This window comes from Mobula birostris, chromosome 15 (genome assembly GCF_030028105.1).
Source record: "Mobula birostris isolate sMobBir1 chromosome 15, sMobBir1.hap1, whole genome shotgun sequence".
Classification (NCBI taxonomy): domain Eukaryota; kingdom Metazoa; phylum Chordata; class Chondrichthyes; order Myliobatiformes; family Myliobatidae; genus Mobula; species Mobula birostris.
The window spans coordinates 40,093,175-40,109,711 of NC_092384.1; the positions used below are offsets into that span (position 1 = coordinate 40,093,175).

General features: G+C 38.2%; 1 protein-coding gene across 3 annotated transcripts in view; it reads right to left on the bottom strand.

Annotated features, from left to right (window-relative positions):
* phkb (phosphorylase kinase, beta) overlaps positions 1-16,537 on the bottom strand; it is a 274,547-nt gene that overhangs the window by 28,545 nt on the left and 229,465 nt on the right. For 2 of the 3 annotated variants that reach the window (XM_072279637.1, XM_072279635.1), the window contains one exon: positions 9,609-9,666. In XM_072279637.1, the coding sequence (XP_072135738.1) occupies positions 9,609-9,666 (58 nt within the window). Of the gene's footprint in view, positions 1-4,806; positions 4,898-9,608; positions 9,667-16,537 lie in introns of all 3 variants that reach the window. The other variant, XM_072279636.1, reaches the window with a different exon arrangement.

A 16,537-nucleotide genomic window follows, 5' to 3' on the forward strand; every position in this document is an offset into this window, starting at 1 on the left:
CTTATGGTCTATGGTCTAAATTATTTTAGCACAGACAGTATCTTACAACACCATTTGAAATGTTCTTTAAATTCAATTTTTGGATTTTCAATAAATACTTCTCAGGAGCAACCAGAAAAGCAGAATCAACATTGGATTTATTATTACTGACATATGATGTGAAATTTGTTGTTTTGTGACAGCAGTGCATTGCAAAGCCATAAAAATTACTATAAAGTTCATGGACCCTTCAGAAATCTGATGGTAGAAGGGACAAAGCTGTTCTTAAATCTTTGAATGTGGGCCTTCAGGTTCCTGTACCTCGTTCCTAATGGTAGTAACGACAAGAGTACCTATCTTGAATGCTGAGGGTTCTTAGTGACTGCTGCCACCTTCTTAAAACACCATCTCTATGTACTCGATAGTGGGGGGGGGGGGTTGTGTCTTTGATGGAGCTCGCTGATTCTATAGCCTTCTGCTGCCTCTTGTGATCCCATGCCTCAGAGCCCGATGCAACCACACAGAATGCTCTCCATTTGTAGAAATTTGAAAGTCTTTGATTATCAAATCTCCTCAAATTCCTAACAGAGCCATCAACTGTGCCGTCTTCCTGATTGCATCAATGTGTAGAGCCCAGGACAGATCCTCTGAGGTATTGAAACCCAGGAACTTGAAGCTGCTCATCCTTTCCATCACTGACCTGTCAATTAAGGACTGCTGTGTGTTCTCCAGACTTCCCTCCCTAAAGTCCGCAATCAGCCCCTGGTCTTGTTGATGTTCAGTGTGAGGTTGTTGTTGCAAAAGTACTCAATCAGCCGATCTATCTTGCTCCTGTAAATCTCATCATTATTTGAGATTATATCAACATCAGTGGGGTCCTTAGTAAACTAATAGATGGTTTTTGAGCTGTGCTCAACCATTCAGTCATGAGTGTAGAGTAGAGAAGTGGGCTACCACACCTCCACAGGTTACACCTGTGCTGCGTGTCAGCGAGGAGATATTATGACTGATTTGTACTGACTGTGGTCTCTAATTGAGGATCCAGCTGCAGAGGGAGGAAGGAGGTACAAAGGCCCAGGTCTTGAAGCTTGCTTACTGGTACTGAACGAACGATGGTATTGAATGCCAAGCTGTAATCAATTATCTGTAGCCTGTCCAAAATGGTTAGCACAACGCTTTACAGTACAGAACACCACTGCCTGTAAGGAGTTTGTACGTTCTCTCTGTCACAGGATGCTCCGATTTCCTCCTAGTCCAAAGGCATACTGGTTGATAGGTTAATTGGTCATTGTAAATTGTCCTGTGACCAGGCTAGGATAAAACTGGGGGACTGCTGGGTGATGTGGCTTGAAGGGCCGGAAGGGCCTATTAGGCACTAATTTCAATAAATAAAAGAAATAAATATAATGTTGACTGTTCATTTTCCTCCATCGATACTGCTTGACCTGCTGAGTTCCTCTAGCATTTTGTGTGTGTTGATCCAGATTTCCAGCAGGTGCTATCTCTCTTGTGTCAGCCTGACATATATTTTGCTGCTGACTAGTTGCTCCAAAGCAGAGTGGAGAACCAGTGAGAATGTATCTGCTGTAGACTTCTTGTGTTGGTAGGCAAATTGCAGCAGGTCCAGTCAGGGAATTAATTCTAGCCATAACCAACTTCTTGAAGCAGTAGTCTGATTCAGATCTTAAAGTACTGCAATTGACAGTATCCTACATGAGCCCTAAGCTACCTGTTGTCAGAGATGCTAAGTTTTCAGACCAAAACAATTTTCCGCCCCAAGATCTTTAACTATTAACTTATAAAGTTAGAAGCACAGGTAGGGTATTCGGGATCTCAAATCTGCTTCACCTTGTCTGACCCAAATGAAGCCTGAGTTCAACATTCCATATATATACATGGAGAAACCTCTGTATTTATCAATTAGCTATCAACCTCTCCCTTAAAAACTTTCAAAGACACTGCTTCACAGTCCTTTGAGGATGAGGATTTGAAGATTACAGCTCTACAATAAATTATTTCATCTCATCTATCCAAAATAGGTAACTTCTAATCTCTGAACAGTGACCCCTAAGACCTTCCCATAAGAAGATGATCCGATCAAAGCCCTCAGGTATCTCATATCAAGCCACCTATCCCGTTCTGAATCTCTGCAGATAAAAACCTAGCCTATCCTCATAAGACAGCAATTTCATTCCAGGTTGTAATTGAATAAACCTTCACCAAACTGCTTACAAGCGCACATGGAAAATAATACAATGCGCAACACTCCAGATGTGGTCTCACCAATGCCCTATGAAACTGATGGGTATCCTTGTTACTTTTGCATTTAACTTTCCCTGCAATAATTGATAAAATGTATTAACTTTCCAATTCATTTGGATTACCTTCATCATTTAGATAAAATACTTTTGCCAAAATGGACCATTTCATTTTCCCAAAGATCCTTCTTTTGCCAGATCATTCTCCTCTCTGCTAACCCATCTCTATCTTTTAATTCTCTTGACAACTTACCTTCCAATCTATCCTTGTGTCATCAGCAAATTTAGAAGCCACACAATCTTTCAACTCATTGAAATCCAAACACCGAACACTGGAGCAAACCACTTACCAAAAGAAGGTCTATTGATGCTTGTATTTTTTTCATTTTAGCCAGTCAATTTCTTTCTCCATGTTTATGCTAGTCATTACAACAGGAGTTTTTAGTTACTGCAATCCTTAATGAGGCCTCTTATAGGCATTCTAGAAACCTAAATATAGTGATGGACCTCCACCCATAGCACATAGTAGTTCAAGATTTCCCTTTGCCCTTCACTCATTACTTTATTTTTTTTATTATGTGTCCCACTATGTTATCTTTATTAAGTGCCTCTAACATATGAGAGATGTTATGCTCTGGATGCTTCCGGTGAGGACACAATATTAAGTGATTTGCATTCAATGCGTATGCGCATGAGGGCAGTCAGCAATTGAGATACAAATTTTATTCAAAATTATGTTAGATTACAAAATTTTCATGCAAGTTTTCACCAAAAATTAGTTACATAATTGTAATCAAACTACCTCCTATAAGCCAGCATAAATGAACTGTTTTGCAGGCAATTTGAAAATAAAATCAGTTCATATCAAAAATGTTGCTTGATGCATAAAGTCATTAAACTGTTGAAATTTTATTCATAGACCTGAAAATTGTTTTATCAGAGAAATAAATAATTTTAATTGAAAAATTTAATTTTGAGTTACCCGATTTCAAATAACAATGAAAAAGTACAGAATTATTTACCAATTAACATTAAAATCACTATTTTCAGTAAACTTTAAAAGATGGTCATTAATGGTCTTGCAGGAGAAGAAAAATCCTCTCAAGAGGTTACAAACAGATGGCAATTAGCAGAACCACAATATGGCAATCAATTTGATCTGTTTTTGTGGCCAGAGACCGTTTCTATCACAAAAAAACATATTAGAACCTCGATTTGCAGTCAATTTGATATGTGCGTAACATTTGCTTGTTCTTTTACTGTTTGGACAATTTTGAGAAATGATGTTGGATTACTAAAGTACCTTAACGAAACTCTGCTGCAATATGTCAAGATGCATGGTAAACTTGGTAGCATACATATTTACTACAAATTACAACTTTTACTACACTACCCTGGAGCTCAGCTGTAGAATTGGGAACAGTATGCTTGCTTCATGTGCAAACTCAACATATTAGGGACTGCTTTCTTTCACTAACTACCACATGAATAAACCCAACTTACTAGGAACTTTATTTCACCAACTTGAAGGAGAAATATCAGCAAAACTGGTGCAGCTGTTCTGGGAACAACAAGCAAAAAAAATGGTTTTTGTATTTGACAACTGGTGCTCTTTAAGGGTTAAAAGGAAATCAAGCATTCAACAGCTTTCAGCTTGGCAAATCAGTTCCATAAATCCCCTCTAGAAGTTAAAATTAGCTCATGACCCACATTTCACAGCAGAGAATATGTTACAATACATAAACTGCTTAACAACTTCTGCCAACAAGCTCAGCTCCTCCTTTTCAGTATCACACAGTATTACTGTGGAATATGGACTTCAGTGTATATGCATTATAAATGTTCTCACATTTATTTTCAATCAAACATCTAGCAAGTATCTATCCTGGTCTGAAAAAAAGACGTTGACATGAAGTGTCATTTCTATTTTTATCTCCAGAGATACCGCCTAACCCACTCATTACTTATATTCTTCTTAGTTTTAAATTCAAATTTTCAGCATCACAATACTTTAGCACAAATATATTTCTACTTGACAACTATATCTCACCATCAGCTATTGTTTTTCTGACATAATACTCATAGAAAATTAAATTCCCAAGTTTTTAAATAATGTGCTGGACGAAATAACTTAAAAACAGCTTTGATCAAAAATGCTGACCTATACACTACATCATGAGACAATGTGACAATGCAAGAGATGTCATGATATGAAGGCAATGAAACATTGACAAAAGATGATGCACACTCACAGCTCACATTTTTGCAAGGCATTTATACATAAGAACCACAACTGGATGTATACTCATTAAAATTAATAAATATTATTAAATGGGAAGATCTTTTTCCCAACAAAATCAAGCAGTCAAAATAAACCCATGCATGCTCAAAATCTAGCACAAAACTAGTGAGAAGCTGTTAATAATTTTAGAGTATACATTTCCTGTAGTGGTTGTTAGAAAAGCACTAAAGCCAAATTATGCAGTGCAAGACATCCATTAAACAAATTTGGGTGATACTGTTACAGTCTGACAAAGGCACCAAATCTTACATATGCTGTCCTAATTACCTGCTTCCCATGTACCAGCAGTGAGGTAATATTTGGGGCTATAGAGGCAGCAACCATCTCTAAAAATGCAGCACTGTAACGTACAGTCAACCTAAATATATTGCATAATCATTATATAAGGATATGGGTATTGCAGAAAATATTATCAGATCTGTAAACATGTTACTATGTAAAGTTTAGATTTATAGATTTCTGACTAGTTCAGTTCAGCAGCTCTAACATTTAGTCATATACAGTAATAAAGTAGTATTTGCAGAGGACAACAAATCATGAAGTACTGCTCACACATTTGAGATTACAATTAAACATTAAAACATCTATTTGCATTAGTGTGGAGGGACGCTTCAATCTCATCAAAGTTGATCCAGCAGTGGTTAATATCTTGAACAATACAATGAATTTTAATTAACAGAGAAAGATCTTTGAGTTCCTTGTTAATAAAATCATGACTTTAGTGCAAACTGTTAAAGCAGGTAGCCAGTTCATTAATCTTTATTTAAATACAAGTAGTATTCAGTAAAACAACTTAAATATAATATAAATAGCAAAAGATAGCTGAAATGTAAACGTTTTAACAGGCAACAGTGATTCACTGTAAGGAAAGCAGTATTAAATAAATAACTGAGAAACAGTAATGACATAAATTAAAACCATTCCAATAATCAGTAAAAGGATATGTCACAGGAAGGAGATGATGAACACTGAGATTAGAACTTGTGATAATTATCGGAGATGAAAATGGGCAAATATCAAAACAATGTTAATAGAAAATCATGAATTACTTTCTATTTAATATATCCTCACAATTTTAAGGTGATTACTACTGAAAAATAAAAGATTATAAGTATAAGAAAGGAAACAGGGATAAATCTGGAAATTATGGACCAGTGAGTCACATGTCAATAATAGGGAAGATACTGGAGAGGATTCTCAGGAACAGAATGTTGGGCGTTTGGAAAAGCATCGCCCAATTAGCGTCAGTCGGCAAAATTTTGTGAGGGGCAGGTCAAACTTGATTGAGTTTTTCAAGAAGGTGATGAAGGTGATGAAGATGCCGAGTGTTGTCTACATAGATTTTGGTAAAATATTCAACATAGTCTTTCATGATATGCTCATCCAGAAGATTAAGATGAATGAGATCCACAGTGAGACAGCCATTTCAATTTGACGGGTCTTATTCTGTGATTAGTAGTGATCCGCAGTGATCCATACCAGGATCTCTGCTGTTGGGGATAGGTGCAACTAACTTGGGTGAAAATGTGGATTGATGGATTTGTAAGTTTGCAGATGACACAAAGATTGATGGTGTTGTGGACTGTTTGGAAGGGTGCCAAAGGATGCAACGGGATATAAATCAGTTTCAGATATGGTGGAAAATTACCAGATGGAGTTAAATCTGGGCAACTATGAGGTTTTTGACTTTGGGAAATCAAAAGTAAAGAAAAGTTACACCATCAATAGTTAACAGTTTTTAAGTACAGAGGGTTTTGGGATGCAACTCCTGAAAAAGGCCGCACAATTTGATAGGGCAATAAGTTCAAGAGACAGGAAGTATGATAGAGGCATTTAGGAGGCCCTTGGATTAGTATATGAACGTGCAGAGAATAGCAGGATATGGAGCATGATGGCATTAGTTCAATTAGTTTGGTATAACATTGTGGGCCAACATCCTTGTTCCTGTACTGTACTGTTCTCTGTCTTAAGTAAATATATTTTTAGTCAAAGGGATGTGGCCGTTTGGAGACTAAGGGATCACCTTACATTTGAGAATAAGGAATAGCAAGAAAATTGAAGCAGGAGTAAGCCACCTTGTCCCTCAAACATGCCCTTCATTCAATATTGATCAGCTCCAGGCCACTTATCTTCCATGCCAGCTCTCCATAGTCCTCAATTCCCTAATTTTTCAAAAAATGTATCCAACCTCTTCTTGTAATACACTAGTGGGAAGACCTTGATGTCTTGCCTCCTTAAGAACTTTGATGTTTCCTCATTCTTCTGAACTCCAAGGAATATCGATCCAATTTCTTTGGCTGTTCGTGAATAGAACAACCCTTTCATCTCACAAGTGAGTCTGGAGAATCACTTTTAGTCTACCTCCAATGCTAGTAATAGCCTTCAAATTGTGGAACCAAAACTGAGCTCACAACCATGTACAGATATAACTATAGTTCCCTGTTTTGAAACTCTAACCTTCTTGCAGTAAAAGGTAATTCCTTTCCTGACCACTTACTGCACCTGCCAAATTTTAATCATTTGTACACACTCTTTAATCCCCCTTTAATCTTTCTCTTTTTTTCCATTTGAACAGCAGTCACCTTTAAATTCCTCTTATATTAGCGGATGACTTCACTCTTTCTCACATCAAACTTTTTGTCTTTCACTCAACATTTCTATATCTGGTTGCAGAGTTCAAGTGTCTTCACTGCAATGTGCTTGCCCACCTACTTTTGTGTCATTGGCAAACTTGGATACCTGACACTCTGCCTCCTCCCGTTGTTTATCAATAATAGATACCTGAGCTTTGGTGATCTATACTAATTACATTCTTCTAGCCTAAAATGAACTATTTATTCTAACTCTTTGGCTTCTGTGTTTTACCTAGCCTTCAATCTATTCCAACTCAACTCTCCTACCACATGCCTTTTTAGTGCTCCTTGTCAAATGTCTCCAAGAACATCAATTCTACAGACTGAGTTAACTTTATTTATACAAGATAAATTGTAGCTTGGATCCAAAAGTAATTAGAAGCTAACTTTTAAAAGCCACCTACCTCAGACGGTGAGTGCTTAGAATTTTCCAAAGCTATCTGTAAATGGAAATTGCAGCAAAGGACTGGAAGTTTAGGATTGTTATACTTCTGTTAAAGATACTGGAAAGGCACAGATGGAAATTATAATTTGACCTCATTTCTGGGAAGGGAGGCAGCTCTTGGTATCATACAATCCCAAAATGATATGCACAGACTGAAGCCATACAGTCCATTGAGCCAGTGCCTGCTCTCTGAAACAGTTACCTACATATTCCCAATCTCATACTCTTTGCATACAACTAACCAAACCTTATTCCTTTCATGCATTTATCTAATATTTCTTAAAAGTTACTAGGTCACACTTTGATGTTGAAAATTATAGCAAGACAAATGGCTTTCTTTTATTTATGTACAGATATTGTATAAATAGAGCAGATAAACAGTTAAACGGAGCAATTTAAAGTTGTTATGTACAACTCTACTATCTCATAATCATCTTGCAGTCTGCCTCTCCACTGGAATGCACTGATTAGCATGAAGTTGTATTGGTAGAGTAAATTCAAACTTCATTGGCTCTTAGAGTTCAGATTTGTCCATTACAATCAAGATAACATTTTAATATGACAATTCTACAAAGTATCTCTACACCGAAAGCACACTACTTCAAGCAGAGATGCATTACCAGTGGCTTTTTTTGTTATAAATTTGAAGAAGTACTATATTTAATATTAATCCATTGTTATTTTTCCATTATGTCTTTTTTACATAATGGAAATTGCAATTTCAATCCAATATCTCTCTTTCTTTATTTCTCTTTTACTACTGGATTTGACATTGAGAGCATCTATTCAAATCTGGAGTTATTTGTCAATGTTTTTCACTCAGTTCCTCGATGACTACTTTACCATACTATGCAATTTCAAAACCTTTGTCACCACATACTATGATTATGCAGTCAGTGGAAAGTCAATGACAGATGCCCTTTTTTCAAACTCTGCTGAAGCAAATCCAGGCTTCTGAGTGGAACAACATCCCCTTATACCATAACAATGTACAGCATTAAAAGAAGGTCATCTCACCTATGGTGCTTTCACCTGTTATCTTAAATTTGTGACCTCTGCTTTCTGGCCATTTTGTCACTGCCAGCAATCATAGGTTTCTGATTCTATCAAAATGCTTCAATCAAATTGAATATGACAATAAAAAGCTCTTTAACAATTGGCAGGCTAAGGAGAAGAGAGTCAATTTCCCTTGTCTTGTGAGATAACTGAAGTTTATGATAAGATCCCCTTTCTATTCTCTCTCAAGTCTCAACATTCTCCTAAAGGTTCAGTGCCTTGAAATAAGCACCAAATTTCATATGGAAACCAAGTAGTTCTTGCATTAAGTCCTGGATAGGTTTCCTATGCAACCCAATTCAATAAAAAATAACTGTGTAGGGAACAGAAGAATTTAGCAGCATAGGTTCACAAAGGTTTTCAAAAAAGTAGGCCAGGTCAAATGTGATTTAATAAAAGTTAAGTTTATAGATTTTACACAGGTATAAAGAAGCAACTACGCATAAGATTTATCAGACTACACTTAAGATATTCTGTAGACCACCATAGATTGGGCCTAGCAATTTATAAGATTGTGAGAATGAATCAAAGGTTTTACTTCTGTAAAATCAGTAACTGGAGTGATGGTGGGGTGGAGAGTTGATGAACAGGTGCAGAATTATTACTAGTAAAATAGAGGGGAAATGGTAGAAAAAAATCTATTTGCGCACTATTGTTTTGCCAAAGATGGAATTGTGGTGGAAATAAAACATAATTGATAAGTTAGATGGATAAGAATTTGACAAGACAAACTGCAAAAGAACATTCAGAAAATAAACGGGAGTTGTATAGTGCAGTTGTCGAATCTAAACAATTTTTGGCAGCATGGTTTAATGCACACAGATCTGTGGTGGTGTGCATGATTCCAGTATTACTGTAAGATTTTTATTCTAATCATCTCATATGGAAGACATAGACATGTAACATTATGCATAAACACATAGTGCCATACAGACCAGTGTTTCCTGCTGCCTGAGCGTTGATAAATCTTTTCCAAATGATCGATAACAGTACCTGCAAATGAATCACTGGACATCAGAAAAAATAGAAATATTAAATAAACTATCAAAATCTACAATAATTTATCACCAATTACATTGTTCATGGAACTGATCTGGGATTAAATGACCAGTACTTGGAATAGCATGGTATTCAGGATAGCCTTGCAAGTGCCACTATGGAATTATTGTGCCAGTTAAAAACTAGACAGATCTTTAGATCCCATGCCTGTGCTACTGCTGGCCTTACACCAGGGGACTCGTCATGTCAACAGAACAGCTTAAGCTTTTGCAGAATAGTAGAGCTATCAAACAGATGAGAGGCACTGGTTGTTGGGAATTTCAATGGTTTAATTGTTTTTAACTGAGTGTTGTTTAAATGTAAAAATATTTGTTTCAATTTTTGTTGGAAACATGCCACAAATATTACTTAATATTTGTGATATTCATCTTGAGTTAACACTGGTGAGTTTGAAACCCCACACAACCCCCCAAACACCCCTTTCTGAACAGAAAGTACCCCAAAAGGAGCAATAAACCTGCAAAATCTTAATCTTAAATTAATGGGGAGGTTTTCATCAATTTTTCTTTTCTTTCCTTTCCTTTCCTATATATTCAGAATCAGAATCAGGTTTAGTATCACCAGCATGTACCGTATTGTGAAATTTATTAACTTTGCAGCAGCAGTAAAATGCAATACATGATAACAAAGAAAAAATAAATAAGTAGATCAATTGCAGTAAATATATATATATAAAATAGTTAAATTACAAATAGTGTAAAAACAGCAATAATAAAAAAGTGAGGTAGTGTTTACAGGTTCAATGTCCATTTAGGAATCAGGTGGCAGAAGTGAAGAAGCTGTTCCTGAATTGTTGAGTGTGCGCCTTCGGGCTTCTGGACCTCCTTCCTAAAGGTAACAATGAGAAGGGTGCATTGTCCTGGGTGAATGGACGCCGCCTTTCTGAGGCATCGCTCCTTGAAGATAGAGCTCACTAATTTTACAACTTCCTGTAGCTTCGTTCGATCCTGTGCAGCAGCCCCCCCAACCCACCCATACCAGACAGTGATATAGCCTGTCAGAATGGTCTCCACAGTACAAGTAGAAGTGTCTTATGTGCCAGACCAAATCTCCTCAAACTCCTAATGAAATATAGCCACTGTCTTGCCTTCTTTATAGCTGCATCGATATGTTGGGACCAGGTTAGATCCACAGAGATCGTGGTACCCAGGAACTTGAAATGGCTCACTCTCTCCACTTCTGATCCTTTTATGAGGATTGGTTCATGTTCCCTCGTCTTACCCTTCCTGGATTCCACAATCAGCTCTTTGGTCTTGCTGATGTTGTGTGCAAGGTTATTGATATGATACCACTCAACTAGATGGTATATCTCACTCCTGTACATCCTCTTGTCTCCAACTAAGATTCTACCAACAATGGTAGATGGAATTTGAACCAAATGTAGCCACACAGTCCCCTTCCCCTCATTATTTTTCATTCAATTAGTTTCTAGTTTGTTCTACTTCCTTCTTTATTATTTCTCCATTTCTTTCTTCATCTTTAATCATAGAACAAAGAACATAAAAAGTATAGCAGAGAACTGGAACCTTAGCCCATCATATCTGCGGTGACCATTTTGCCATTCTAAGTAATCACATCAGCTTGCTCTGGTCTGGATCACTATTTTCTGTCTTTTAAAATGCCTCTTAAATATTGCAATGATATCGGTTTCTACTACCTCGCCTGGCTGTGCATTCCAAGCACCTACCACTCTCTGTTAAAAAAAAACGCCATGCAAAGCTTGCCTAAACCTTTCCCCTTTCATCTTAAACTTATGGCCTGTGGTATTTGACATATTGACCCTAGGAAAAAAGATTCTATGTATGCCTCTCTTAATCTTACATACATCATTTAGTTTGAAAAGCTCCTGAGAAAACAATCTAAGTTTGTTCAGTCTCTCTTTATAGCTAATACTTTATGAACCAGTCAACATCCTCGTGAATCTCTTAAAAATCTCCATCTTTACCAAACTTAATATTCCAAATCAAAATCAGTTAAGAAAAAAAAGACCATTGCTTATAATGCCCATGAAAATCCCGATGAGCTGCAAAAGCAAAAAAAAAACATTTTCATTTCCCAACTCGAAAGTGAAATCTAATGAGAAGGAAGGGCACTCCAATTGATGCCATTTACAGGGATGGACCTGTTGAATATTTTCTGGACCAAGGCTTCATCAGTATCAGAAACATACTGTAGTCATGTAAAATAAGAGAACCATACCAGCAGTAAGTAACAAGCAATGAGAAATTTAGACTGACAGACCAATACCATTAAGCCCTAAATGACAAAATACTTTTATTTAATAATGGTAATAATCTATCTTCAGGTAAAAGAAATTTCCTCTCTACGTAAAATTCAATTAATTTAAACTACGTTTGTAATTTACATGGGATCTTGCATAGAGAATCTGGTGCAGTACTGACAATCACAAAGTGATTTTCTCTCCTGGTGCTCCTTTGTATTTTAACAAACTCATGGAGATAGAAATGGAGGTTTTCAGTGCTGTGGATGATACCTTTCATTGGTAAGGATCTAATGGCATTATATAAACTCTTGTTGAGCTACAAGCTGATGTAAATATACCCTTAATTATGTATGAATACGAACCTTGCTATGTTGCCTGAGACTACGTGACATTAAAATAAATAATTTTTTTGGAACCTGTGCATCACTGGCGAAGCCAGCACTTACCACCCTTCTCTAACTGCTTTAGAGAATGTGTTCGTGAGTTATCTTCTTATACTGCTGCACCCCTTTAGGTGAAGGCATCCCAACTATGCTATTGAATGGAGAAATTTTACAACTTAGACCCAGCAAGGATAAAAGAAGTGCCATATGTTTCTAATTCAGGATGGCTTGCAGCTTGGATGAACACGTACTGTAGGTGTCGGTGATTACCTTGTCCTGTTGAGACTAAAGTCTGTAGGTTTAGGAATTGCTGTCAGTGTAGATTCTTTTTTCTCCCCCAAATAGTATGCACTGCAGCCACTGTGCAATGCTGGAAGATGGAATGAATGACTGCAAGATGGCACTCGTGAAACACAGCAAAACATTGAAATATACTTCTTCTGAACTACTCTCACTGCAATCTGCAGGCTGTAATTTTCCTTTAAGTAACACATTTTTAAACTGTCTTAGCAAACTAGTGATTTCACAATCCTCTGAAGGACTAGATGGAGTTAACTCTCAAGAATGTAGGTATGACATGTTTAAGCAGACAAAGGTATATCGCCATGGCCGAAAGGAAGGGAAGAGGGGAGGCTCCAAGCTAGACTAAATCACCAGTGTATGAAACTGGTAGTATCTTACCAGTGTCTTGCTAGCAAAGGTACAGTTGCTGGAGAGTAAGATTGAAGACCTACGGGCAAGATTGCTGTATAGGAAGGAAATAAGTGACTGCTGCATTGCCTGTTTCATGGAGACGGCTCACACAGGATGCATTCAGCGATCAGACCTGAGGGCTTCTTGATACCTAGAATGGAGTGGACTGCTGATTCGGAGAAGGCAAAAGGTGGGGATCGGTGATTCATGATAATCTCTTACAGGTTCTCAGATACAACGCTCTTGTTCCCCAGACCTGGAACATCTAATGATTAAGTACCAAGAGAGTTCTCCTCCAGGATCCTGACCATAGTTTACATAGCGCCAGTGGCCAACGTTAAGCAGGTACTTGGGCAACTAAGTGCTGCCATTTACAGACAATAAACAGCCTACCACAATACCTTTCAAATCATTGCCGGGGACTTCAACCAAGCTTGTTTGAAGAAATCTCTGCCCAATTATCACCAACGTTTCACCTGCAGCATCAGGGGTCCCAACACACTTGACCACTATTAAAATACCTATCATTTGATCCTTAGACCAATTTTGGGAAATCTGATCATTTGGCTACCCTCCTCTTACCTAGAGGCAGAGACTAAACAGCAACTTTAGTCCTTACTTCCAGAGTTGACGACAATGAAGAGGTGATCACGGGAGTCAGAAGAGCGGCTACGGGATTGTTTTGAGTCAGTGGATTTGGCTGTGTTCCAGGATTCGAGGAATGGAATGAATACACCACAGTTGTCACAGACTTTTATAAAAAAAAATGTTGTAGAAACGTGTCCCCACAAAATCATGCAGAGTTTCCCCCAACCAGAAGCCCAACATCAGCTATGAAATCTCCAATCTGCTGAAGGCTAGATCACTGACTTTCAGGCCTGGCGACAAGAGTTCCAGGTACAATCTCCAGAAAGCCACCTCACATATGAAGTTGCAATTCTAGACCAAACTGAATCTCTGTAGGATGCTTGACAGCTTGTGCAGGGCTTGAATGCTATCACCTCCTGCAAAGTGAAACTAAGTGACATAGGTGACAACCAGGGTTTGCTCCCAGATGAGCTCAAAGCCTTGTATGCTTGCTCTGACCTTCAAAACATGGAGGCACCTTCACAAATTCCCACAGCTCCCAATAACCCTGCGATTTCAGTCTCTGAGGCTGACAAAGACCTTCATTCAGGAGGATGAACACATGGAAATCATCCGGCTCAGATGAGGTACCTGAAACGAGTACTAAAGATCTGTGCTGATTAATTGGCTGGAGTGCTCACTGATACCTTTAACCTCTTGCTTCAGCAGTCTGAGGTATACAACTGCTTCAAGCAGTCTTCAATTATACCGGAGCCTAAGAAGAACGAGGTCATCAGCATCAATGACTATTGTTCAGTAGCACTTACACCCATTGTGATGAAATGCTTTGAGTGGTTGGCGATGAAACAGATCAGCTCCGGCCTGAGAAGCCACTTGAATCTGCCCTTATTTGCCTTCCTCACAATAGGTCAACAGTAGAAGCCATTTCATTGGCTCTTCATTGAACCCTGGAATATCCGGACAGTGAAGATGCACACATCATGATGCTCTTCATTGACTACAGCTAGCCATTCAATACTATTATTCCCTCAAATAAGCTCCAAGACCTTGGGCTCAGTACTTCCTTATGCAACTGGATCCTTGATTTCCTCACTTGCAGACCTCAGACAGTTCAGATTGGCATCATCTTCTTCACAATCACCATCATCAGGAGTGCACCATAAGGCTGCGTGCTTAGCTCCTGATATACTTACTTTAAACTTATGACTGTGAGGCTAAGTTCAGGTCCAATGCCATACTGAAGTTTGCTGATGACACTACTGTTGTTGGCTGAATCACAGGTGCTGGTGAATCAGTGTATAGGAGGAAGATTCAAAACCTGGCTGAGTGGTGCTCCAACAACGACCTTTTATTCAATGTTAGCAAGACCAATGTCATCAGGAGGAGGAAAAAGGAGGTCCATGAGTCAGGTTTCATCAGGGGATCAGAGGTCAGCAACTTCAAGTTTCTCAATGTTATAATTTCAGACAATCTGCCGTGGGTCCAGTACACAAGAGCCATTACAAGGAAAGAATGACAGTTCTTCTACTTTCTTAAAAGTTTGCAAAAATTTGGCATGCCATTTAAAACTTTGAGAAACTTCTATAAATGTGCGTTGGAGACTATATGACTGGTTGCATCATGGCCTGGTATGGAAACACCAATACCCTTAAATGGAAAAGCCTAAAAAAAGTAGTGGATACAGCCAAGTTCATCATGGATAAAGCCCTCCCCATTGTTGAGCACATCCACATGGAGTGCTGTCATCAAGGACCCCTATGTTATAGGTTATGCTCTCTTCTCACTGCTGCCATCGGAAATGAGATATAGCAGCCTCAGGACCTACACCACTGGGTTCAGAAACAGCTATTACCACAACCATCAGGTTATTGAATCAGAATGGACACCTTTACTCAACTTCACTTACCCCATCACTAAAATGTTCCCACAACTTATGGAGTCACTTTGAAAGACTCTACATCTCATGTTCTCAATATTTAACGTTAATTAATTATCCACTATTTCTGTTTTTCTTTTTGCGTTTGCGGTTTGTTGTCTTTTGAACATTGGTCATTTGTTATATCTGGTATGGTCCTTCATTGATTCTATTGTGTTTCTTGTATTTACTGTGAATTACCACAAGACAATGAATCTCAGGGCTGTATGTGGTGACATACATGTACTTCGATAATAAATTTACTTTGAGCTTTGTTTTGGGTGGCAAGGCTCTGTCAAATGTAGTCTTGATGTCTAGGGCATTACCTTCAGCTCACCTTTTTGTTCATGTCTGAAGCATGGCTGTGATTAGGACTACATCCAAATGGATCTGGCAAAACCGAGACTGGTTATAGTGGCATTTGATTGTGTTGTTGACCATATCTTCGATCTCTGCTAATGATTGAGAAATTAAGTGGTGATCACCTTGACTGGATCTTCCAAACAGGCACACCTGGGCAATTTTTCATATTTTTGGATCAATGTCAGTACCCACTTTTACCTTTACAGCCATGCATTTGAAATAGGAGACTTATAAGAAAGAGGCCAGGCATATTTATGCTTCATGTTGGCTTTCTCTTTAATGGATGCAGTCAAAACCATTTAAGATTTGAGCAACCCAGTGAGTGATAGGACCTCCTAGCTGCCTTTGGTGATGAGAAATTTAAATCCATCATGTGCCTTATTACCTTTGTTGCTTCTTACAAGTGCTGTCAACAGATCACCAATCATACTATGCATTTTTAAAGCATTTATGGGACCAGTATTAAACGCCTGTCCCTGAAAGCCCTCAAGAGATGCCACATCTGGAACAGCTATATTCTATGTAGAGAATCATTCATGAATTTCCATCCAATTCCTGCCTCATGCCTTGTAGAGATGGTAAAGAGACTCTGCGGGTCAGGGGATAGAACATAGAATAGTATAGCGCAGTACGGGCCCT